At 41.8% G+C, this 24754-nt stretch overlaps 1 protein-coding gene across 6 annotated transcripts in view; it reads left to right on the plus strand.

The window, feature by feature from the left end:
- The window catches only part of TC2N (tandem C2 domains, nuclear), a 51903-nt gene that overhangs the window by 20174 nt on the left and 6975 nt on the right, over window positions 1-24754 (plus strand). For all 6 annotated transcript variants that reach the window (XM_045013485.1, XM_045013489.1, XM_045013487.1 and 3 more), the window contains 8 exons: window positions 8608-8733; window positions 9368-9598; window positions 13079-13246; window positions 16720-16811; window positions 17417-17492; window positions 19662-19762; window positions 21024-21140; window positions 24369-24560. In XM_045013485.1, coding sequence (XP_044869420.1) covers window positions 8667-8733; window positions 9368-9598; window positions 13079-13246; window positions 16720-16811; window positions 17417-17492; window positions 19662-19762; window positions 21024-21140; window positions 24369-24560 — 1044 coding nt within the window. In that variant the 5' untranslated portion in view covers window positions 8608-8666. The remainder of the gene's footprint in view (window positions 1-8607; window positions 8734-9367; window positions 9599-13078; window positions 13247-16719; window positions 16812-17416; window positions 17493-19661; window positions 19763-21023; window positions 21141-24368; window positions 24561-24754) is intronic.

A 24754-nucleotide genomic window follows, 5' to 3' on the forward strand; every position in this document is an offset into this window, starting at 1 on the left:
TGGACCATTATACAATAACCTAAGCAAGTGAGACATTTCTTCCTAGCCCCAGGCAGTTAGTGGTTTGTTTGCAGCATGCCATTTTATCTTACCCTGTGTAACTGTATTTTTATTACTTATATTTAAATGGGATTTTTTTAAACCATGCTATGCTCTCTGCTTCAGTACTGTTTTGTGAGAGTCCATCATAGCTTTGTGTGTGTGTATATTAAAAATTCCATGACTTTTTATCAGTTGGAAATTTATTCTTTTTATGGTGTGTCATCTTGTTTCTCGTATTATGAGAGGCTTAATAGCAAAGCCAGATTTACTCTGTTCATTATGTAATACTTTGTCACATCCTCACTTGGAAGACTTTCTGCCTGTAATAATTTTCATTGCCCTTCTCGGGAACTTTTCTATTTCTACTCTAACCCTTTTGGCAAATCTTCCAAGATCCATTGGTTTGAGGGGCTACATCTCCTGTCTCCTTCTGGGGATGGGAACAAATGTCCTCCCTGCATTTTCCCAAAAGACAGAAGAATTGGAAAGAGACTCTGTATGCAAACTCCCAGGGTTTCTACGCTCTTAAGTTTTATCTATGTAGGGAAGAATAGGATCCTTGGTGAGTAGATACTTAACAACTAGCTTGCTGTAAGCATTACTGATTGGCGGGGTTCTGCTACTCTAGGCAAACCTGTCAGCAGCCCTCCCTACCAGGCTGTAGTTACATACATAGTAACCTCTACCAGCAGAATTCAGTAGTCTATACACTTGAATTTTTACTTGTTTAACTTGCATTCACTAGAATTGAGTAATGGTAACTTTAGACAGGACACAAGTGTTTATTCCTACTCAAACAACCTTCTGCTGCCTAGGGTTAAACTCAGCTAGGAACAAATGCTTGTGTCTGGCCTATTAACAACTGTTCGTACACAATTAAAAAGTCAAGTTTAGATCTACCCAAAGTGACGACAGCATATTCTACCTGTATGGTCTGAACCAGCCAGGCCTAGCTACAGAACTGAACAAGCAAGACTTTGTTTTTTAACCACACGCTCACTTTGGCTTATAGATGTGGTGAACGACGAATACGTGTGCTTACCCTGCTGCTACTTTGTCTGAAGGCAAATTTCTCAAAACCATTTGCTCTGCTCCTCCAGTTTCTTGATATTTTAATCTAGGAGCCTTCCCTTTCCAATTGCATGGTCTCCCCAGCCCAGCATCATTTACACAGCTACTCCCAGCAACCCACCTGACATTTGGCTGCAACCAGTTGGTCCTGCTAAGACATGCACAGAGAGTCTGAGGGAGCCTTTCCAGCCTGCAGTGGAAGCAGCTTTTGCTGTAGTGTGTTTTGTTAGACCTCCAGTGATGTGTGGTGTTACCACTATGCTCTTTGCAGGATTTACAAGGCTTAAAGTGGACTGGATCTCCTAGGATTGAGATCCAGCCAACAGGGAAAACAGAGGCTTGCGTGATCAGTACCTGGTGAGGGAGTGATAAAGTCCAAAGTGGCACTGTTCAAGGGGCAGATGGTCAGCTGGCATAAATGCTCCCAGTGCCAATGAAGTCAGTGGAGCTATGACCACCTATGTCAGCTGAGCATTTGCCCTCAGATATAAGTACTGACCGTTCCTCCTCCTAGTTATTTTGCTGAATACTTGCTATTTTGTCAGGACACGTTGCTATTTGCAGTAGTGCTGTAATGTACTTGTGGAATGGAGGTCTGGGAATGTGTTGTATGTATTTCAGGCTAGAAATAAATCTCATAACTGTTTTGGTGTGTCCTCTAAATGTAATCCTTTGGGAAACTGCAGTATAGCAGATCCAGTCAGGGATCAGAATATTTCACTTTTATCTTCATTTAAAAACACCTGTCCACCTCCAAAAAGCAGTGGTATTGTTAAATAAACAAGCTACTCTAGCTCTAATTTTTTTTAAACAATATATTTGCATCATGGGATAATAACAAATATGACATTTCTTTGAGACCACTTCCAGCCTTGAATATTTATACTACATTCAGCTATTTCCGATCCTGTTCAGTTTATTTAATGAGTTGTTGAAAATATTTGCATCTCTGTCCAAACATTTGTGTCTCATGTCTTGCAATTATTCTGAAAGCATCTGGCAGTAAAGTCTTTGATATCCAGTTTATCTGATTTAACTCATTTAAAATTTGTATCTGAGAAACCTGGAAATCATTACGGTAATTATCCTTTCTGGTCTAAATAAATTAAAATAGCAGTGATTTAATTCTCTGGATTGTGTGTGTTGTTTTTTAAACTATATTCTTTCATCTTGTCTTCCATGTTATTAGGGGAATAATTGGACTTTCCTTTTCACTTTATATGTTTTGTAAGAGGACTATCACTGAGTTGTATTTGATTATCCAACAGTTGGATAATCGGGGAAGATAAAGCTTACAAGAGAGTCAAATTCATATTGAGATGTGGTGTGAGGAAAGATTGGGCTTTGTGGATAAAGCACTGGATTGGCACTCAGGAGAGCTGGGTTCATTTGTGCTCTGCTACAGTCTTCCTGTGTGACCTTGGGCAAGTCACTTAATTTCTCTGTTCCTCATCTGTAAATTGGGGATAACAACTCTTCCTTTCCTCCATCCCCCTTTGTCTGTCTTATCTATTTTTACACGGTAAGCTCTTCACAGCAGGGACTCTCTATGTATGTATAGACCTAACAAAATGGGGCCCCAACCTCAGTGATAAACCAGGGCAGGATTCCTGATACTGACACAGCCTTTCTTTGGTGCAGTGGAACATCAGTCTCTTGTGTGCTTAACGTATATTTGCTATTTTATAAGTGTTTCTTTCAATTGGGGCTAAATATAGATTGGCCCTCATTTATATGTGAGTACAGTAGTGAGGCACTGTACTGAAAATTTTGTAACTAGATGTCTGAGCAAAGGGTTCTGGTTTACAGAATCCTTCCTTCTTTACAGCCAGCACCTAAATCATGCAGTACTTGATAATTATTGGAACCTATAAGGACAGTCCTATACTACTCCCCAGCAGGATTTTTTTTATTAAATAGTGTATATACAACAGAACTTCAGTATTGCCAATCTTAAAAGAACCAAAATCATTAGTCAGAACCCTCTAAAATTGAGATTTGCCCCAAAAAAATCACAAGATATTTTTAAACAAACAAATCCTTGTTTGTTTTTGTTTTGTTTTTAAAGTCTCTTTTGACTTTTTAACTCCTCTCTATTCCTCTGCCACTATGTGTGGGAATTTCAGGTTGAAAAGTCAACCTTTAGTACAAACACATATATACACCTCTCCCTAGCTGCTCAGGTGGTGACTCCTGCCCTCATCCTATGAGAGGGGAACAGACATTCATTTCTTATTACTGGCTGGGACTTCTCCATCCAGGATCCACCAGCATCACCCTTCCCCCATTCTGCTGCCCCAGGCCCCTCTCTCTCTGCTCTAGGACCATACACGAAGGTAGGGCTCAGTGGCAGGACAGGTCTCTGTCCTCAGCCCCAGGGTTCTCTCACACACACATAGCTCTGCCCGCAAGCCCAGCCCTGAAAATTGTGGGATAGAAGGAGCTATTCGCATCATAGTGATATCTCTTCCTGCAGGTGCCAAAATACTGTGACTTGCAATCAGTTCATGAGTTGGCAACATTGCCTATCACCAGGCTGGGAGAGCTCCCATCAGATTGCCATCACTATTCTCTGCCCCCACCATTTCCCTGCAATTCCATGATCAGCCCCCTCCATTCTCCCCATCTTCCTTTCAGAGTCTCTACTGCTCCTCACAGCCCTGGTGTCCTGTCTAGCCCTAGGAACCCTGGAGTGGCAGCCATTTTGCCTGTGGACATGGCTTCAATCTCACTGAAAACATTGGAAGATCTCAGGCAACTTTCTCAGGCAGCCTCACTTCCATGTGCACACAGACTGTAGGGAAGTATCGGCCATCTTGCTGTCCTCAGCCCCATGGGCAGTAACACAAGATATTTTCAATTTTGAATAAGAGAAGATTCACGAGTTTGCAGCTTTTGATCAGGTTTTCATGAGAAGTTAAAAACATGCCAGAATTGCTAAAGTCCTGATAAAATTGTGGGAATTGGCAATGCTGGAATCTGTTAAACAAATCTCTATCCCACATAACTTCACTACTACTAGATGCATAAAATCAGTGGCAGTTGTGTGCCTAATCCTATATGACTCTTTGAAAATGTAGGAGTGAGAAGCTAAGTGCACTGGGGACTGGTAGATAAATTATTCTGAATTATTTTAACTGCTACTCAGTTTCTAAAGTGGAAACAAGGGGCTGTAACATCTAAATTTGAGAGTAAGCCTTTCACTATATTCAGGGTATTTAATTATTTATGGTTAGCTTTAAAAATAGTTTTTAGAGCATCCACTTTATCACGGAGGAACCATGTCAGACACGCTAAGCAACGTAAGTCAAAACCATGTTTCAGATGATCAGTCCCTTAGCAAGCCTTCAACGTGTTTCTGTAATGTGCTTGTGCCACAAGCACAGGCTTCAAAACTCTATCCAAAAGATGCCACCTGCTTTGAAACCTTTATGTTCTTTAACACAGAAAATGCTAGCACAAACATGGCTTTTAGTTACCTATTTGCTCTGGGAACTTTCTTTTTAAAAAAGTCTAATTTAAACTAATGCTGTGACGTACTAAGTACGTGTCTATATACTCTGCAGTTTGCCATTGATATTTCTCTGCTAGTAAAACATTAATGTGTAAATAGCATTATCTGAGCATGTTTGTTTCTGTACAGTAGATGATGAATTACTCTTAAACATATAGTATAGAAATGTGTGGCTGGTCCCACACTGGACTTGACCTCATGTTTTCATTAATCAAATGATAAAGTCACAGTTTGTTTTAATTTTAACAGAATGTGGCCTGCTTTTATTTAAAACAAAAATCTGCCTAGGATGCAGAAATAAGATACTATTATTATAAAGTCCATTAAAACAATGCTTATGTCCTTCTTCCCAAGCAAAGGACTCAGCATAGTGATGAAAAGGAGGTAGTTTGTCACTGGGGTAATGAATGGGCATAACTATTTCCATATCACAATGGGTCCTGCTCAGTAATGTTAGGAGTATGAATTAGTAGATCTGTTTTAACTGTCATGTACTGCAGTGGTCTCCAAACTTTTTTGATCATGCACCCTATCAGTAAAAAATTTTTGAGCATGCATCCCCTGCCGTGCCAGCTCTACCATTTTTGCCAAAGTGCAAAAAAAAAAAAAAAGGAAAAAAAAAAAAGCCACTCGGACTCCAGCCCAAACAAAAAAAACCCAAACCACTCCTCCTGCCGTGCACCCCCAAGCAGTCATGCCTGCGGGAGGTGCACCGGAGCTGCGGGACTAGCAGACCTGCCACAGGCATGACTGCAGAGAGTGCGCTGGTCCCGCGGCTCCAGTGGAGCATCCGCAGGCATGACTGCGGAAGGTCCGCCGGACCCGCCTGCCGCTCCCCCCCCCAGCAAAATGCCGCCCCACGCACGCACTTGGCGCGCTGGGGTCTGGAGCCGGCCCTGCCCCCAAGGATCCTCTTGCGCACCCCACTTTGGAGACCACTGATGTACTGAACTGTTTCTGGTACATGTGTGGAAAATTAGTTTTCTTGCCCTTGGACACCTGGGGAAGTTCTAAAAGACTTTTGGTCTCTGTGCTAGTGGTGGCAATAAGTTCAACCTGGTCATTCTAAGATAGAGAATGTTATGCCCAAGCAAAGTGTCGTCAAGTCTTGGGTACCATTGTTAGAGCAGGGGTGGGCAAACTTTTTTTGGTCTGAGGGCCACCTTGGGGATCCGAAACTGTATGGAGGGCCGGGTAGGGAAGGCTGCGCCTCCCCAAACAGCTTGTCCCCCGCCCCCATTTCTCCCCTGTCCCCTCTCACTGCCTGGTCTCAGAACCACCGACCCATCCAACCCCCCTGCTCCTTGTCCCCTGACTGCTGCCCCCACAGGACTCCAGCCCCCCCTGTTCCCTGTCCCCTGATTGCCCCCTGGAACCTCCTGCCCCTTATCCAACCCCCCTGCTCCCCGCCCCCTTACCATGCTGCTCAGAATAGCAGGACTGGCAGCCGCGCCACCCGTCCGGAGCCAGCCAAGCCGCCGTGCTGCCCAGCAGAAGCTCGCAGCCCTGCTGCCCAGAGCACTGGTGGCATGGCGAGTTGAGGCTGCAAGGGAGGGGGGACAGCAGGGGAGGGGCCGGGGACTAGTCTCCATGGCCCAGAGCTCAAGGGCCAGGCAGGATGGTTCCGCGGGCCATAGTTTGCCCACCTCTGGATTAGAGCAAATTTAGCAGCTGTTACAAGTCCAGTTTAAACACTGTGAAAAAGAGAAAAGAATATAGGCTCCAGTTGCGTACTGATAAAAACAGGGAAGGAAAATCAGTAAAGTAAACCTCTAATTCCACAATGCTTAGCCAAGAGGTGGTATGAGCCTGAGGGGTAGGAATTCTTATACTGTACATCTTTTTAATTGATGTGCAGAAAATCTATTGGTGTAATCCATTGGTAGTGTTCTCACATCCAAAGATCATAGATTCAAATCCCACATGGTAAAATGAGCTCATTAATGATTCTGAGGCCACTTCCTACAGTATATATCACTTCCTTAATGCTCAGTGAGAAGTGTCCTCTTAAGAATGAGATATTAAACCAAGGTCCTGCCTATCGTTGAAAGTTAAAGATCCCATAACTCCTTTTCCAAAGGAGCAGAATGTTCTCCAGTTTCCTGGGTAACATTCTGTTTTTCAGCAAAACATGTCCCATATTCAGGCTGCTTCTGAGCCCATAATAGTTACCATAGTTGAATATATAATCACTAGGCTACTGGTGTTTAACTCCTTGGCCCACAGTGAGATCTTGAGCATGAAGGAAAATAGATGAAGTTGTGGTCCCCAGCTTCATTCCTGAAAATAACCACAACCCTTCAGAGAAGTTAAAGTAAATTAAAATTACAATAGGCTCTTGCCACACTGGTGGAACATTCACTTTTGTGACTTACTAGGGTTTCAAACACCTGAAACTAAAAGCAAGAGGGCTATGTGTGACATGTATTTCCCTTTAGTCAGTTCACCACCACAGCTCCCAGTTGAGAGAGAGAGAGAGAGAGAGAGAGTTGGTGAAGCAATATCCATTTGCAGTCAGCTATTCTGGAACTTTTATGCAGCAATTGTAATAAAGGTTTGTCATTATCTAGAGAGAGGGCATTTCCATTTACTTTTCACTTACATTGCCATCTTGAACTCATGTAATTCACAGCCTTCTAAGTGAAACCATATGTGAGTTATGCATGATCATGGCTAACAAATTAAAACATATATGCTATACTTATCATTAGTATAATTAAGTACCCATTGATCACTTATTTCCCACTGATAGATACAGTTGAAAGAAAAGTCACATATGGCAAAACACCTGTGTGTTTTTTCTTACTTAGGTTAGATGTATACAATTTACAATGGCTCCAGAAGGAATTTATTGGAATATTTGGTGGCATCTAATATTTGTTAATAGAAATGACATTTAGCAATAAAATCATTTGATCAAAGTGTGTGGTGCTCCCTAGCTGTCTCTTTGCATACCAAAAAAAAAAAAACCAAACTGTTCAAAGCACACATAGGAGTAGTCTCTATACTGGAACATGAAAACGTTCAACATAATTTCCTGTGACTAAGATATCCAACCATAAGTCTGTTTTTGTATAACTCCCATCTTCTCAATTTGTTGTCTTTCCCACCCCTTCTGCTTGTCTCCATGTTCTGTTTGACCTCATCTTGTAGCTCCAAAGGGAGGGGATAGTGAAGACACAATCTTCTGTAAAGAAATGCACATTTGAGATGTGTGTAAATAAGGCAGCTAGAATGTGGGACAGGAGGCAGTGCAGCTGTTTAAGTCTCTCTGAAAAGAGATTATAAGCATATGAGCAAAAGAGACATTTAAATAAGAGGCCATTTATTACTGTCATAAAGTACTTTTAATGTTAACCGACTGTTATAGGTTTGCTTTTATTCCTCTCCACTTAGTTTGCTAGAAGCTGTCAGCAATTTCCACTCTTCTGTATATGTGGAGGACACAATTGTGTATGAAATGGGTCTTCCATTTGATACATAACCTGAGAAAGCAGTAGTTCCATGGAAAAAGTAATGTTTGGTATCATGCATAAATATCACATGTTAATATGTAAAACATGGAATTTACACTGAGTAATGTAAAATTGTGTGTGAAAATATTAGACAATAATAGGACTATGTGAACAAAGGAAGTTGGATAAAAAGAAACATCTTGTAACTGACTTGACTAATGCTAATAAATTCTGTGGAGATTAGTGGATCATATGAATGTGAGGAGAGCATTCGCACTTTTGAAAAGAAGCATTTTGTTTATCTTCAGTGTCCCAACCTTAGAAACACCAAATTTTAAGATACCTTTCTCCACCTCCATGCTTTATGTATAAGAAAAACTAGTTAAAATACGATAAACCTAATGGTACTGCTCTTGTTCCCATTGAAGTCAATGGTTTGGGCCTCAGGATGTGATGTGGCAGTAATTTTAAAATAATGGTGTTGCATTTTAATTTCTGCTACTCTCATGTTGTGTGTGTTTTCAGAATTGACTTCTGCGTTGGAGCATTGTTCGTGTTTCACTTACGTTGAAATATTAGAAGCTATGGCGAAAGAATGCCTAAAGAACTGCTGCAAAGGGTGTTTCTACGTGGAGAAGGAAAAGAATGACTGTGAGTTCCACACCATAATAATAAACATGCAGGTTAATAGTTTTGATATTGAAGCTTCATTAATAACACTTCCCAGGGATAACATGCTAAATCATCCACTTCTTTTGGATTAACTTGAATTATTTTACAGCATCCACACTATAGCCTTGATTTGAAAGTTAGCATATGCTGATAAACGTTATCAATCAGGGACTGAAAATGACAATTGTACAAAGTCTACTGCTTGTTGTATTTGGCCCTGGTTTAGCAAAAACAAAACCATTGTTACCCCGAGGGTCATGTAAAGGTCTTATCTCTCTCAAATAACAAAAGCTAGAATTCAGCGCTCTACTTTCTGGAAGGTTGTAATCACAGCTTTCAATTGGTGTACTGTATTAATCCCTTTTCTTACTGGATTATGATACACTGTATGGTGAAGTCTTGTAAGAACTGAAGTGAAAGCAAGGTGCTTATTACAATAAAGTCTGGGTGGCAACACATTTTGGGACAATACTGATTCTGGAAGCATTTGTAAACTTTCCAGTGCTGCTCCTATATGCAATGACAGTAAGGAAACCCTGTGAATCCTTGATCCTGTTAAACACAAAAGATCTCTTCAGACTGAATGCACTTACTACTTTATTTCTTTTAATAGTTTCCATGGAGAAGGAATCTGAAGCTGCAGCTGAAAACAGGCAAAGCATTGTGGAGAAACCTCCATTGTCTTCTGTGTCAGTGAAGCGTCAAGTTGGCTGTTCCGAGGATTATCTCCTTGCAAAACTGCCATCAGATGGCAGGGAGGTCCCATTTGTGCTCCCTCAGCTTAAACTAGCTTACATACAACCCAAGAACCTTGGCAGTTTGTCGCACGTTGGGGAAATTCAAGGTAAATTAAAAATCAGAATGGTGAAATAGTGCCAAAAAACCCCAGCAGAAAAATGACACCATTTCATTAGATATATTTATTAGGCCTGTGCCCAAACAATGTAAATCAGACCAGTCTCCAGATGGTGGTTTGGATTCCATTGCTTCCCAACCTCACTGACTTACCAAAATTTGAAGGTAGGTCCAGGAATTTTGCTTTTAGACAGTCTCTCTGTTTCTAATGTTTAAACTAATTTTATCCTGGCGTTATAGCAAAATTAGGGTTTGGTGTTTTATTTTGGCTTTTTTCCCCACATTCTTAGTAAAAATCCATGCATCTAGAAATTAGGTAATAGTAATAGTTAATAATATATAGGTCCCAGAAACTGCTGTTCAGCCATTGTTACATCTTGGGGAAACCAAAGAGGCTGAATGCCCCTTCTGTAAATATTCATGGCAGATTCTGAGATTAAGAATTTCTCCAGAAGCCCAGTCTCCTGCCTTTTCCTCAGTCACTGCTCTCTTGCCATCTACAAGAGCTGCTTTGAGGAACACTTTCACAGTATGGAACCCACTTGTTCTGCAAGATGAGAAATGTTCAAAGTTGACATCAATCAACAAAGCCCCCAAGTCTCAAATTTCACTCAGAGTAGAGAAGGACATCTGGAGGAAAACAAGTTACCTGCAAAAAAGCAATGTGAAAAGGCAGTTCTGTAAGGTCTTGGAGACCAGAAAAGGCCTAAGACATCCACACCAGCCAAACATCCCATGAAAGGAATGGGATGATGAGATCCACCGGCAGCAGTAGTGACTCAGTGGCTTTCTTTCTAAGGACAATGACCAGTGTAGGCCAGCATTTGAGTTACCACACAGCTCTCCAAAGCAAGCACATGTATTTTAATGACACAAGCGCACAGAGAAAACCTTAAAATGTCCTATATACCTACTAAATGTGCCAGGAATCACCCATCTTCTATGTGGAGAGTTCGGTAGGCAAATGGCCTTCCAAACTTTCAGCAGAATTGGAAGAAAGCACACATCCATTTGTTGGATCAGGAAGTCTTTTTAAATTCAGCTTTTTATACCAAAAGCACATTACTTGTCTCCTAGTTGTTGGAGAACCCAGTCTGAATGAGTATATGTAAACCACATGTGGGGGGAGTATCTCTCTGGTACAGTTCAGTCTTGGCAACTTGCCTTAATCACAGCCCTTCCTCACCCCGTACCTGGAGGAGCTGTGATAACCATCTCCCATGAAGTAGAACAGTGATGTGCAAACTGGGGGGTGCGAAGGAACATTCGGGGGGCAAGCAGCGGTACCAGGCAGCTTGGGCTAGCCCTGTGTGGCGGGGCCTGCACCAGCCCCCGCCAGGGACAGGGAGGGAGTGCCATCTCCACCCTGACTCACCTCAGCCGGCCACCCAGCCTGTGGTGCACCGATTTCTGCTCCTGTCAGCCTCTGTGCCCAGCGCTGGCTCTGCCCCCAGAGACTGTCACGTACACCTTCCTCCACCCTGGAAACCCGAGGCGGGTATTGGTCCTGCCCTAGGAGTGCAGCCTGGCTGCTGAGGAAGCTTGGCTGTGCGGTAATGGAGGGGTGGCATGGACAGATTCCGTTAACGATAAGGGAAAGTTTGCTCACCACTGGAGTAGAACACAATCCTACATCAACCATTCATAAATGTAATACAGTGGTCCCCAAAGATACTGCATGGAGTTGTCTTATCTTTCACAGTTGCACTGTCAAAACATTTTGTATTTTGAAAATGGCTAGTTGCTATGATGTTTTGTCAACAGAGAATACCAGTGCTTTTCAACTAGTCACACTTTTGAGGGACACTCTGGGCATAAGCAGGAAGCTACTGGGGTGTGTGTGTTCAGGAAAACACCTCAGTTATTCAGTTGTAATAATACATGGACCACTATAAAACAATACTTTTACTCAGCTTTGATTGCTTTGTATGTTCAACAACCAAATTTCTTATTTTGTAAGCATCATGCTTTTGCAAAAACGTAGACCTTTAGACTTTTTTTCACTATACATCATGCTACTATCAGGTGACTTTTGTTCATTGGAATCTTGGATCATTGTTTTCTGGAGAGCTCAGAGATGTGCTATAGGTGATAAGAAAAGTGTCTCTTCACAAATATGCCTCATGAGTAAGCATTTAATTTAAGCTTAAATATAATTCTTACAGCAAATAAGAAGCTGTGTCTTCCTGAAATGATTCTGTTCGTTCTTAGCAGTAAAAATGTATATTTATATTTGGGAAGGACAAATAGCTTTTAAGAGTTGTGGAAGCTATTTGTGTTAAAGGCAAACTACTTTTTTAGGAAGATTTATTGAATGTAGAGAAATGTGCTGCAATTCCTTCTTCACTATAATGTAACACTAACTAAAGCACTAGTATGTTAAAGAGAACCATTAGAGTACCTGGTTTTCAGCCATAACAGTCCAAACTCTGCTGTTAATGCAATACCATTTTCTGTATGTGTGATTGTGTGTATTCCTTTTTTAAACAGGAAATTACTCTCAGAATTGCTGCTTGCATCCTTACTGAAAGTGATTATGCTCTGGCAAATTTTCTTTGCAAGGCTTGCAACAGTTTGTGTCTCGTGGTCTTACATGAGAAGCTAAGCTAGCAAAAGGAAATATCGGTTTCTGACCCCATATGTTAATATTAATATTAATCTATATGGCTGAATGCTCTGAACTAATTTAACTTTCTGGAGTTAGTGCTTCCATCACACTTGAATTCCTGAATGATCATTTCTTTGTTACATAGGATTCTTTTAGTTAGTCTCTGTTTTTATTCATTCTGACACCATCTAGAGGAATGGATGAGGGGCTTCAGATAAATAAAAAGAAATTATGTCAGTCTCTTTTATTGTTCTGTTTACCAAGACCTTAATATTTTGCCTGAACTCATTAGAAGAAGAGGAAAGAAAAGTAGGGCGGCTATGGTCTAAGGAACTGAGCATGCAGGTGGGAGACAGGGATTCTATGGTCTATTCCTGACTCAGTCAATGAGTGAGGTGATCTTGGGCAAGTCATTTGACTTCTCTGTACTGATAGGTATCCTACTGAAATTAAGTGAAGAGTATACACAGCCACAGGCTATATTCTCTCTTCTTTCTAGACCCTCCTGAAGGTTCTGGGGCTACTATAGCAATGTGGAAGCACAGGTTCTCTGCACACATGGCCCAGTTTCCTGTGAATATTTGTCTTGCTCTCTGTTGTTGGAACTATCTATGTATAAATCAGGTTAGGTTTATATTAAGGAACTCCAAGGGGGGTGTGTGCATGATTTCTCAATGTACAGTTTCATTTTTGTGCCAGTAATTCCTAAGAGTGCTGAAATCTGACATAACCTGTTAGTTTTTCCTAAGCAGGTAGCAAAGTGTCCTTTGCCTGAAAGGCATGTTGCCTGCTTCATGAACCATGGCAATACATTCATTAACTGCTAAGACTCTTACACGTGGTTTATGTTGTGCTTCACAGGATCTGCCAGAGCCTTTGTTAGTGACAGGAAAGCAGAACTTTCCAATATATACCAGCAAGGGCCCCATGGTGACGTGGTGTATAATCCATTCTATAGGCAGCAGCGTATTTCACCGGATCTGACTAGGCGCTTCCCAGAAAAATCAGATGTGAGATTATATGGATCAGGTAAGAACTCATCCTGTTCTCTCTCTCCTTTCTCACCAGAAAGTTTAAATGCAGAAGAGAGCACCCATTGGGAATATGGAAGGTATGTCCGAATACAGCAATTCTCAAACTGTGGTCCCGTTGGCCACAGAGCTAGCTGGTCTTGCGATACGGGCTCCTCCTCCTTGTTCCCAACAACTCTGCTTGCTTCTTGCCTCTTCATGGCCTAAAAGACCCCATATACAACCTTTGGTACACACTAAGAAAATATTTGACACTTGATCTTAATATTAATAAACCTGAGAGCAAGTACTATTGTTCACTAGACACTTAAGTGAAAGAGTTGAGACTATTTGTTATTGGAGCAACTTCCATTGGTGAAAGAGACAAGCTTTCGAGCTTACATAGAGCTGAAGAAGAACTCTATGTAAGCCTGAAAACTTCTTCCTTTCACTAACAGAAGTTGCCCCAATACAAGATGCCAACAGTGATGAGTACTGTCATTAACCATTTCCAGCTAACCAGGAGACTCTGCTCTTCTTCTCAAATGAGGACCTTGCTATTGTGATATCACACTTTGTCACCTCCCAGTTAAACTATTGCAACTCGATCTACCTGAAGTTTATATATAGATGCAACATGAGAACTGCACTATTAATGACTTTTCCCTTGCAAGGTTTCTGTCACCTCTTTCAAAATCTAGCTGGTACTCTCCTAAGCCTGCTGTGCTGCAGCATGAAGAAGTGCCACTGTGTTGCATGCTTGTGAACTTAAAACTAGAACTGGTTTAAAATACGTAAAGGGAAAAATTATTTTTGATTTTTTTTCATTTCATAGGGTTCAAAATAAGCAGTTTTGAAAATGGGTTAATGTTTTTTATAAAATGAAATTTCACAAAATTTTAAATTGTGGTTACCAATTTTTTGTGAACATTTCTTGTTTTGGAAAAAGCCGCTCTTTTTTGTCAGTCTATTCAACTGAAAAATGTCAACGAGCTGTACTAGAAACATACTGTAAATATCCCATCTTCAAAACCTCCAACTGATTTGTACTCTTCTAGCTAAAGGAAAGGATTAAACAACTGGATAACAGTTTCCCAATAGTCTGAGAGTTCCTCTGTTTTGCATATGGATTATATTTTAGTAAATATATTTTCACCTTGTATTAAATCAAGTTATGGGCTTGCCTCAGCTCATTTGCTTCCATTACATCAAAACTATGTTTCAAGGGCTTGCATGTTTCTGTAACACAATATTTCTGTATAAGATTTTGTAAACAGACCAGAAGTCCTGTCTCTCTCTTGCAAACAAAGAAAGATAATTTGGAAGTGATCCCAGACCCACAGATCTTCACTAAAATGTATCTGAATATTGTTACTGCTTTCCCCTCCCTCCTCCAAGCCAAGTCAGAACTGTTTTTTCCTTTTTGCCTCTCAGGAAGAGCATTACTTTGTCATGACAGCTCATACTAAGCAAAATTGATTATTTCCTTTTTGGAGGTAGTGAGGCGGCAACTGAAAGTGACAACATCCAAATTTTCATTGTGTCCTCCTTTTGAACTGCAAATAATGGAAATCTCTTGAAATGCTGGAAAATACAGACCAGGCAGTAAGGAAACCAGTGTGGCAAGTGGCCTTCTAGTAGGTTTAAAATTGGAAATTAGACAACATGGTGGAGTTAGAGGTATTTGCAGGCCTCTTGAACACTGATGTTGAGATGGAGTTAAAAAGCTTCTGAAAAACAGTGACAGTAACTCACCCATGTTAAGGTGTATTTTCTGTTGTTAATGTTGGGGTATTTGGCTGGTGCACAGCCACTCTGCACGGATTCTGGGCAAAAAAAGATTCCAACAGCGATGAGTTCTGTCTTCAACCATCTCCAGCTAGCCAGGAGACTCTGCTCTTCCTCTCAAATGAGGACCTTGCTATTGTGATATAATACACTTTTGTCACCTCCCAGTTAAACTATTGCAACTCAATCTACCTGAAGTTAAATGTAGATGCAACATGAAAACTGCACTATGCAGCAGTCTGCTCATTTAGCAAGAAAGGTTAATGATAAATTACCTCACTGGTTCTCTGTGCCACTATGGCCTCCAGACTGACTTTATAGTCCTAATTCTAATCTACAAAACTCACTAGGAACTGGACAGTTGAGACCAGTTTCCCATCTGTGACCCAGCAACACAACTATGACCTACAGAGAGACTGCAGCAGGCACAGCCAAGGATAAGACTCCTTGGTGCAGAAGACAAAGCACTCTCGGTGATGAGACCCTTGTTGTGGAAAACCTTAACTAAGGAGGTCAGCTTGAATCCCAAGCCTGACCAGATCTAAAGATAAGACCCATCTCTTTGCTAAGGCATTCCATAAGCAATGCTACTTCCTGCCATTAAGGAGGAGAGAGAAGTGCATGAAGAAATAAGGAGGCAGGAGAGGATGTCAGTTTGGTATTTGGCACATAGGTATTTCTAAGGCATCGATCATTTCCCTTTTTCTGGTTATATATGTAGTTCTGTATATTGCAATTTGATCTTATAAAATTTGCAGGATGTGTGCAATGCAGCAGCGTTAACTTTGATGCTGAAACCTTAACTCTTGCACTTCCTTATTGCTTACAGTGTGAACTGTGCACCCTTGTGCACGTAGCCTGACTGGGTTTGCTGAGCACCTAATGGCTTCTCGAATTTAATAGTAAAATAAAAGGTGCAAAAACTTTTGGAAATCCTCATTTCCTTATGTCTCTTTCTTAGTGATTTATTCTTAAGTTATAAGTAGCTTTTCATTTGAAAAACGATGACCAGCTCTTTCTCATCCAACAATGGGCTTTTTTCCCTCCCCAAAACAAAATTCATAAATCACTGACTCTTTCAATCAAAACTCCATTTTCAGTACCCCTTTTTGGTAAAAATGCTGATTTTTAAAAATGAAAGGGAGCTGGATCTTAACCTTTCAAAATGGAAAGTGTTGCAATTTTTCATGATTGGTCCCACCCCCTAGGCACTTTCCATGAACTATCTTTTAAGGGTTATTTTAACTTGTTCAGCAAAAGCCACAGACACATTTTTTCCCCACTCCAGGTATGAACTGTCACTAACCTAGACTTTGTTCTGTGGCAAAGTGTATTGTATGCTGTAATTAATATCACTACAAAAGTTATTTTTCATGCTCTTTGCAGTTACAATGTATAACCCTGTAGATAATATATTAAAAAATGCAGTGATTTGGGTAGGGCTCTGGAGTACATGTGTGTATGCTCTACCATGCAGAACATCCACATGCACCTAAATGGTTACAAATGTTTTCAAACTTATAATTGTTTGGCTCCAGACTGGATGAAATAAGCAAGTTTAGGGATGGACAAACATCTGATTAACTTGGCTTTGAATCTGGCATTTACTAAGAACTACTTTCTCTTCTTTTCTTTTCCTGACAGTAAAAATGTTATTTACTTTGAACAGCAGGAACTATGTTTGTTTGTCTCTTTCTGTTTCAGTTTGTGATTTAAGGAGTAGCACACTTCCTGGATCACCTGGTTTAAGCCATTCGCTGTTTGATCTCACAAATCCACCCCATCGTGTCATCCAGGTGAGTTTTTAATAACTTAGGCTACACCCAGAACTCATTTTCTTTTGTGTACCTGTGCCTGATACCATCACATTTCAAGAGTAAACATTTAAGGGCCATTCTGATGTGCAGTGGAAGAGCTTGAGGGAAAAGTTCAAAAGCGTAAATAATTTCACTAGGTTCTTTCCTAATCCCTCCCTTCTCCCCCACAGTATAGTTGGGACATTTGAGTCAGTTGGTTATCAGAAAAGTATAAGCAACTGTGGTTCCCTGTTTTGCACTTCCCTTGCAAAATATAAAACTGGACAGTGGGGTGATGTAAGGGGTTTGTTTTCCATTGGTGCAGCAGGAGATAAAGATCTTACTAACTCCTATTTATGCAAATAGGACAGAATCTTCATGCATCAGTAGGGGGAAAAATCAACACTGACTGACTGTGAATGCATTTTATGTTAAATCCCACCACCAAGGAAATCTGCACTGTCAGCTTCAAGGGGTTAGTAAGGAATGAAAGAACTTCAATTTACATCCTTCCAATTATCAGTGTGTCCCATCTTTTATGATCAGAACTTGCTGGGCTCTTTGTCACACTCACTGCTCTGACTAAAGAGGCATTTTCTTTGCAGAGATATGATTCAGTCTCCAGTGTACCCAGTAGTACCTCCTCGAAGAAGGATTCGCAAGGCAGTAACAGGAGCCTGGGTAATAATTGTTTGTTTTGTAACCAGCAATGGAATAATTGCCTTCACACAGTGATATCTAAATACAGTGAAACCCTGCTATAACGCGACGTTTGGGGACCAAAAACTTCCATCGCGCTAAATGCGGAGTCGTGGTATAGTAAGGTTTCAAACCACTCAGTTTGTCAGTGGTTCCCAAAGCGGTGCATTGATGTGCACCGCCTAGTGCCCAGCAGGGGAGAGGAGCTGCAGCCCCACCTGCGGGGGACAGAGAACTCCGGGGCTGCCGGTGCTCTCTGTCCCTGGCAGGTGCGGGGCCGTGGCTTCTCTCCAGCTTCAAGAGGAGCCGCGGCTCCCCGCCTGCCAGGGACAGAGAGCACCGGCGCCCGCAGCCTCAGAGTTCTCTGTCCCCGGCAGGCGCGGGGCTGCAGCTTCTCTCCCCTGCAGTGGTGTTGGGGACCACTGGTACTGTACAGTACTGTGAAAACATTATCTAAGTTGTATCCGCCTTAAAGGGGAGCCAACCCATGATCGCGTTATATGCGATTTCGTGTTATAGTGGGGCGTGTTATTGCGAGGTTTGACTGTATTACACTGTATTACTGCAGACAGTGATTTTATGGAGTGGTGTTGAGCAAAACAATTGGTGGGTAGTTTGTAACTTGACGTGTAAGATGCCTACTTTACTCAGTCCTCCATCTGCAGCTTTCCTATTGAGAGATTGAACATGGGATTTTTAAGAGCACCTTAGTGACCCAAGGTATGGAGATGCCATAATTGCAGCTTGTGTGATTAAAGCTAGCTAGATCGGCGAAGCTGTGGCAGCGCAAGCTTCAGCATGGGCTAGCCCCATGAGTAATCACCCAGAGGTCCAGGCATGCTTGTACAGCCGGTGCTGCCACAGCTTCACTGCTCCAGGATCTGAGTTAGCTTTAATCTAGCTAACTCGGGTATGTCAGCTCAAGCTGTAGTCGCACCCCGTGATATGCAGTATAGATATACCTATAGGAGCACAAGTTTCAGTGCTCTGGAAAATCCCACCCTGAGTTAACTAGCCAGTTAATTAGGATATTAGTCAACTCTGTGTGGGGGAGGGGGAAAGGGAAGTATGGTAATAGCTTTCTCCTCCTCTTCTAATGGAGAAACTTGCAATCCAATACCACTATTATTATTGAGACCAATAGTGGAATACTGCATACAGTTCTGGTGTAAACATTTTGAAAAAGGATGGTGAAAACCTGGAGAGGGAGCAGAAAAGAGCCACAGAAATGATTTGAGGACTGGAGAAAATGTCTTTATAGTGAGATACTTAGAGCCCAATTTGTTTAGTTTATGTAAGAGATTGAGAAGTGACTTAATTACAATGTATAAGTAAGGCTGCAATTTTGTCATGGAGGTTGCGGAAGTCACTGAATCCGTGATTTCCAGAGACCTCCGTGACTGCAGTCCTGGGGTGGTGGGGCTGGAGCTGTCAGCCGGGGGGCCCCCTACGCGCAGCTCCCTGGCCACCGCGAACAGTGGGGGACCCCAGAGCCCCAGCAGCGATGGGTGCTGGAGCCTTCTCCCTCCCCATTCTGTCACAGATATTTTTAGTAAAAGTCACCAGCAGGTCATGGACTTCCATGAATTTGTCTTTATTACCCGTGACCTGTCCGTGACTTTTTCACTAAAAATATTTGAGACAAAAATCTTAGCCTTATGTATAGGTACATTCATGGGGAGAAAATACCAGCTAGTAAATGTCTCTTTAGTCTAGCAGAAAAAGGCATAACAAGAACCAATGGCTGAAAGCAGAAGCCAGACAAATTCAAGTTAGAAATAAGGCACAGATTTAACAGTGAAGGTGGTTAACCACTGGAACAGACTACCAAGATAAATTGTGGAGACTCCATCTCTTGATGGCTTCAAATCAATACTGGATGCATTTCTGGAGAATGTTTTAATCAAATATACATTATTAGGCTAAATACAGAGCAAATGGGTGACATTTAATGCCCTGTAATATACAGGGGGTCAAATTGAAGATCTATTGGTCCCTCCTGGCCTTAAAATCTGAGCTGAGATATTTCAAACGCAGTTTGAGAGAGCTTTAAAATATGCAGGTCACAAAACTGAACAGCATCTCAGCTTTTCAGAATGGGCTCTAAGATATTGCAAGGCTTTTAAAAAGATTTGTTGGCTTTTTCCCCAGATACCATTACGTTATCAGGTGATGAACGAGACTTTGGAAGAATGAACGTGAAACTGTGTTATGTTCCTTCTGCAGAACAGATCTGGATCACAATCTTGCATGTAAGAGAATATTGCTGGGCTTAAATAACTGACTCAGATGGAGACTTTATTGTACTTAGTAATCTGTGGTATCAGTTCTCCCAGCTAGGCCGGGCTCTTTGCTTCTGTAAAACAACCTCAAAACTGAAGAATCAAAATATACCCTCAGTTTGGCCTAAATGTGATACACCTTTCCCTGCTTCTTTCAAGACGTCGTCTTCTCCTGGATTCTTACTGTTTTAATCACTAATGGACTTCTTTCTGCCATGGTTAAGGCTGTGAGTTTGTCATGGAGGTCATGGAAGTCAGATTCCATGACTTTCTGGGACATCCGTGACTTCTGCAGCGGCTGGTGTGACTCCAGTTCCCGGCCAATGGAAGCTGTGGCGCTAGCGCTTGGGGCAGGGGCAGTGCACAGAGCTAGGAGCTGAGGGAGGGATATGTCGCCACTTCTGGGGAGCCTCAAGGAGCCGGGTAGGGAGCCTGACAGCCTCGCCAACCCCCCCCCAGCACCAGCAGGGGGTCCTGGGCCGTGGACTGCCCCCCTCCCCTTGAGCAGCATCCCTGCCCTCCTCCCACCCACCCCCAAGATTTAGTCAGAGATACATAGTGCAAGTCATGGACAGATCACGGGCCGTGAATTTTAGTTTACTGTCCGTGACTTTTTTACTAAAAATACCTGTGACTAAAACGTAGCCTTAGCCATGGATAGTATGACTGCTTGTGGAGTAAAGTAGTGTGCAAGAGTGGCAGAATCAGGCCCTATGTGATTGCTTCACTGCATCTTATTTCAAGAGCAAAGCTATGTTTAATTCTGCCAGTACTTCAGTGGCAAAACCACAACACTGGTATATTTTGGGATGTAACTTCTTGTGGCTTTTCCGTTTGCGTGTGCAGCAAGTGTTTACACAATTCCATGAACTGTGAATGATTTTGTGGTAGTGGAATTTTGAATAGCCAGGGACCCTGCAATGTTGCATGAAACAATACACACTGCCTTAGGGGCGTTTTCCTTACTGACTGCTATTGTAATGACATATAATTAATTCACTAAAGTTTCCTGGATAACTATTCTACCTTGCTGCAGAAATTGATTATCAAATACTTCAAAAATTAAACTCTAAAGCAACATGGACATCAAACGTGCTCTGATTTACCTTAAAAAAATATCCTGAAGCTTTTTTCCTTACGCCATACAGTAAACAAGAATGCATGCTTCTGTGTTAGCCTAAAACTAGGGGTTTATGCTGTCTAAAGTGACTCTCTGTTTTCAATGTCGTAGTGCAAAGATCTGAGCTGGCCTTCTAGTTGTGGAGAAAATCCTTATGTCTCTGTCAAAGGAATTCTGATGTTGCCTAAGCCAGTGCAGTTCAAATCTTCAGCCAAAGAAGGTTCCAATGTAAGTGGTGGCAGAAAAACATCAATACATTTTTTTTCTGCAAACATAAATTATTTTGATCCTGTTTCTACTTCATTCATTTTCTTTGCACCAGGTTATCCATAAGAATTGTTTAGTGTCAGGACATTATCATTATAGGCTTCTAAGAAGTTAAAAAAGGGATAAATCTTGTTTCTCTCACCATTCCTCTTTCACCCACCCGCTTTTTGCAGGTGTAGAAAATGCTGAAAAACAGCAGAATTACTGAGGCCCTGCTCCTGCTCCTTTGGAGATGGAGTTCGAGAGACTGGAGACTAAATCATAGAGCACTGATCTGCAGTGCATTTCTCTGCAGCAGTTCAGAGGAGAGGTCAGGAGAAGTGGCATAAGGCCAGTGGGTGCAGTTGTTACATATGCCCACTGGCCAAGACACTGCCTTAGAGTGTGTACATGGCTCTCGTGGTTCTCCTCATGTTTTCTCTGGCTTGGGGAGCAAAGTGGAGACTTCAGTTTGCCCCCATCTCTGTACAGGTCCCCGTGCAAACTTGTTAACTCTGCCTCTGCACAAAGAACAAGAATTTGGCTCTAAGTGTGACAATTAACAGTACACTTTGGAAAATATGACCTAGTATTGGGGGAAAGTGGAGGAGCAAGACATGATTATCTTTGTAGGCAGTGTTTTCGTAGCCATGTCAGTCCTAGGATATTAGAGAGAGAAGATGGGTGAGGTAATAGCTTTTATTTACTCCTGGGAGAATTCTGTGCCACTGCGCACTTGCAGAATTCATGTTATCCATCAATTGTTTGCTTCCATGCAGAAAAATGACTTTTGACAGGGAAGCAAAGGGAAGCCACAAGAGTAGTCATGCACCCTTCCCCGGCAGTGCAGGCACATCGGTTCAGGCACCCAGAGCAGCCGGTAGAGACGTAAACCACCACCTGGTGGGGAGAAGGCTGGGAAATCGTGTGTGAGTGAGAGAGAGAGAGAGTGCTTGCTATTGCAGCATACTCTCGTGGAGGGGTAGACGTGGGGGACGTAGGCATTAGGCAGGCTCTATCCCCTCAGGCAGAGCAGAATGTAGCAGCCTGCCTTGTTAGTGAATTCCCCCAGGAGTTTAAAACAGGCTTAAAAGTTATAAGGCTTCTTTACATTGCCAGAGTGGCGAAAAGGAGCCTTATTGTAAAGGATAGTGTGGCCTTATAAATGCTTTATTGATTAGAACTGGTCTAAATTTTTGTACTGAAAAAATTTCCTATCAAAATATGCTCTATGAACTATTTGCTACTGATCTTTCTGGAGATGGTCAGTAGCCAATATAAATTGTGAGTTTGATTTCCTAGCCCTCACTTGCTCTTCAGCTGCCTATGATGTAACACTGAGCACATGGCTGCATATATTTTTTGACTAATAATTAGAAGTAAAGGGTCAAACATAGCTACATTACTATTAGCAAAGGGGGTTTGGGGATTTCCTTCCATGCTCCCCACTCCCATTCTCCATCCATTGTATTGTAGTTTAAATAAATTACCAAAATAATTGAAACCGGCGTGATTATATTGCATTAGTTTGACAAATGAAATATGCAGAATTTTGCAGAATTTTAAAATATTGTGAGCAGAATTTTTAATTTTTTGGCACAGAATTCCCCCAGGAATATTTTATTGGACCAACTTCTGTTGGTGAGAGAGACAAGCACAAAGGAAACCTGCACACCACTTTCAAAAGACGAGCCTTGGAACTTAAATTCATAACTCTGCTAGACACTAAAAATCATGAACTGAACAGAGATGCTGGATTTAGGGCTTATTACAACAACCTATAATCCACTAGCAACTCCCTCTACCCCAGGTTCCTTCCCACCCCCTTATGATTGGAGGTGTGTTAATGGGCTACTTCACCTGGAATGCTCCCTTGAAATATGTGTTAACTACTTATGTTAAATAATCTGTTCCACTTTATATGTAGCTGTGACACTGAGTACTTTTCCCAGATCTGAAGAAGCGCCCTGTGTAAACTCAAAAGCTTGCCTCTCACCATGACTATCTTTGGTGATATTTGATTGATAGAATTGGGCGTGAAGGGAGAAAATGGCACAGTCTGAAATGTTACCCAACACATCTAGATCCTCCCAGTCCTTCTGGAGAAATGTGCAATTTAACACTTTTTCTGAGTTCCCTTTTCCATGCTTCTTTGTACAAATATGAATTGGGGACTGTATCATTTGGTGCCTTAAATTTTACTCTGCATTTCTCATGTGTCAGGGTCCTACTGGCTGATTAATGACTGAGTATCGACTTTGACCTGTCAGGAGGGCTAAATGAGAAAAAGACAGGCCTAGAATCACCTTGCTTGTGCAAAGGGGATAGAAATCCTAAAGTTAGGGGCCTACCTTGTGGAAGCCAATCCCCAAACTCCTACTGACTTCTGTGAGAGCACAATGATATGTTGTGGTACCGTCTAGAGGTCAACTGAGAATGGGACCCCACTGTGCTGGGTACTGGATAGGCAGAGTATTAGGTAGTCCCGGTCCTGAAGGATTCATAGTCTGAGAGGTCAGACACCCGGAAGGAGCCAGAGGTGTAACATACAAGCAGAGGAATGGTTTGTAAACATCCATGTTGGTGCCACAATTTTTTTGTTTGGTTTTGTTGTTGAATTCCTTTTAGGGGGTTAGTAAGGAGGGGATTAACCTATATAGAAAGTCAGCAGAGATGGTAAAGACAGGTGGGGCAGAGAGAGGTGTGTGGAGGGCAGGTGGAGTGAGGCTGAAGTGAAAAGAACGAGAGAGTTAGGGTAGGAGGGGTTGGCACAAACAGCCAATCAGTACCAGGCAGAGAATGTCCTGACTGAGAACTGTGTAAGGCTATGTCTGCACTGCCAAAAAAGGTGTGTTTTTACGACGAGATAACCAAGGAGTTTTAATTGTCTCCTTGAATTTTACAGTGAGACTTGGTGCATGTAGTTTTTACTGCAGTGTATCACATGATTGGTCTCTCATCTGCAATTGACCTTGCCTAGTTACACTGCAGTAAAATGTACAGAGCGCTCTCTCTACAAGGATTAAGCTAGTCCATGTTAGTTATCTAGCTATAAAAACACGCCTCTTTAGGCAATGAAGACAGCCTAAGTATATTTCCAATTACACCTTTTGTAGGATTTAATTTTTTTTTCTCCTGGGTTTCATGCTGTATAGGGCTCTTCATTGTTTTGATTGTACTGTTGTATTACATATGTGTCCTTTCTTCTAGGACATTGAATTCATGGAAACCTTTGTGTTTACTATCAAATTGCAAATTCTGCAGACTGTAAGACTGGTGTTTAAAATCCAAACTCAGACTCCCCGAAAGAAAACAATTGGAGAGTGTGCCCTGCCACTACGAGAGCTCAATTCACAGGAATCCAATCATTGGCTGGATATAATGCCTCCTTCCAAAGTTTCAGTAAGTGACTGATCACCAGTTATGCACCATACACCATGGTAGCTAGTGTCATCACATACACTAGAAAGAGAGCTGAAAAATAATGGGAAGAAAAGTAAAATCACAAGTGTAAGACTAATTCTAGAAATATGAATGTTATAATTAATATCTTCCTGCACTTTGTATTTAATTCCAAAAGACTTTACAACTGTACA

Source organism: Mauremys mutica, chromosome 4 (genome assembly GCF_020497125.1).
Source record: "Mauremys mutica isolate MM-2020 ecotype Southern chromosome 4, ASM2049712v1, whole genome shotgun sequence".
Taxonomy (NCBI): Eukaryota; Metazoa; Chordata; order Testudines; family Geoemydidae; genus Mauremys; species Mauremys mutica.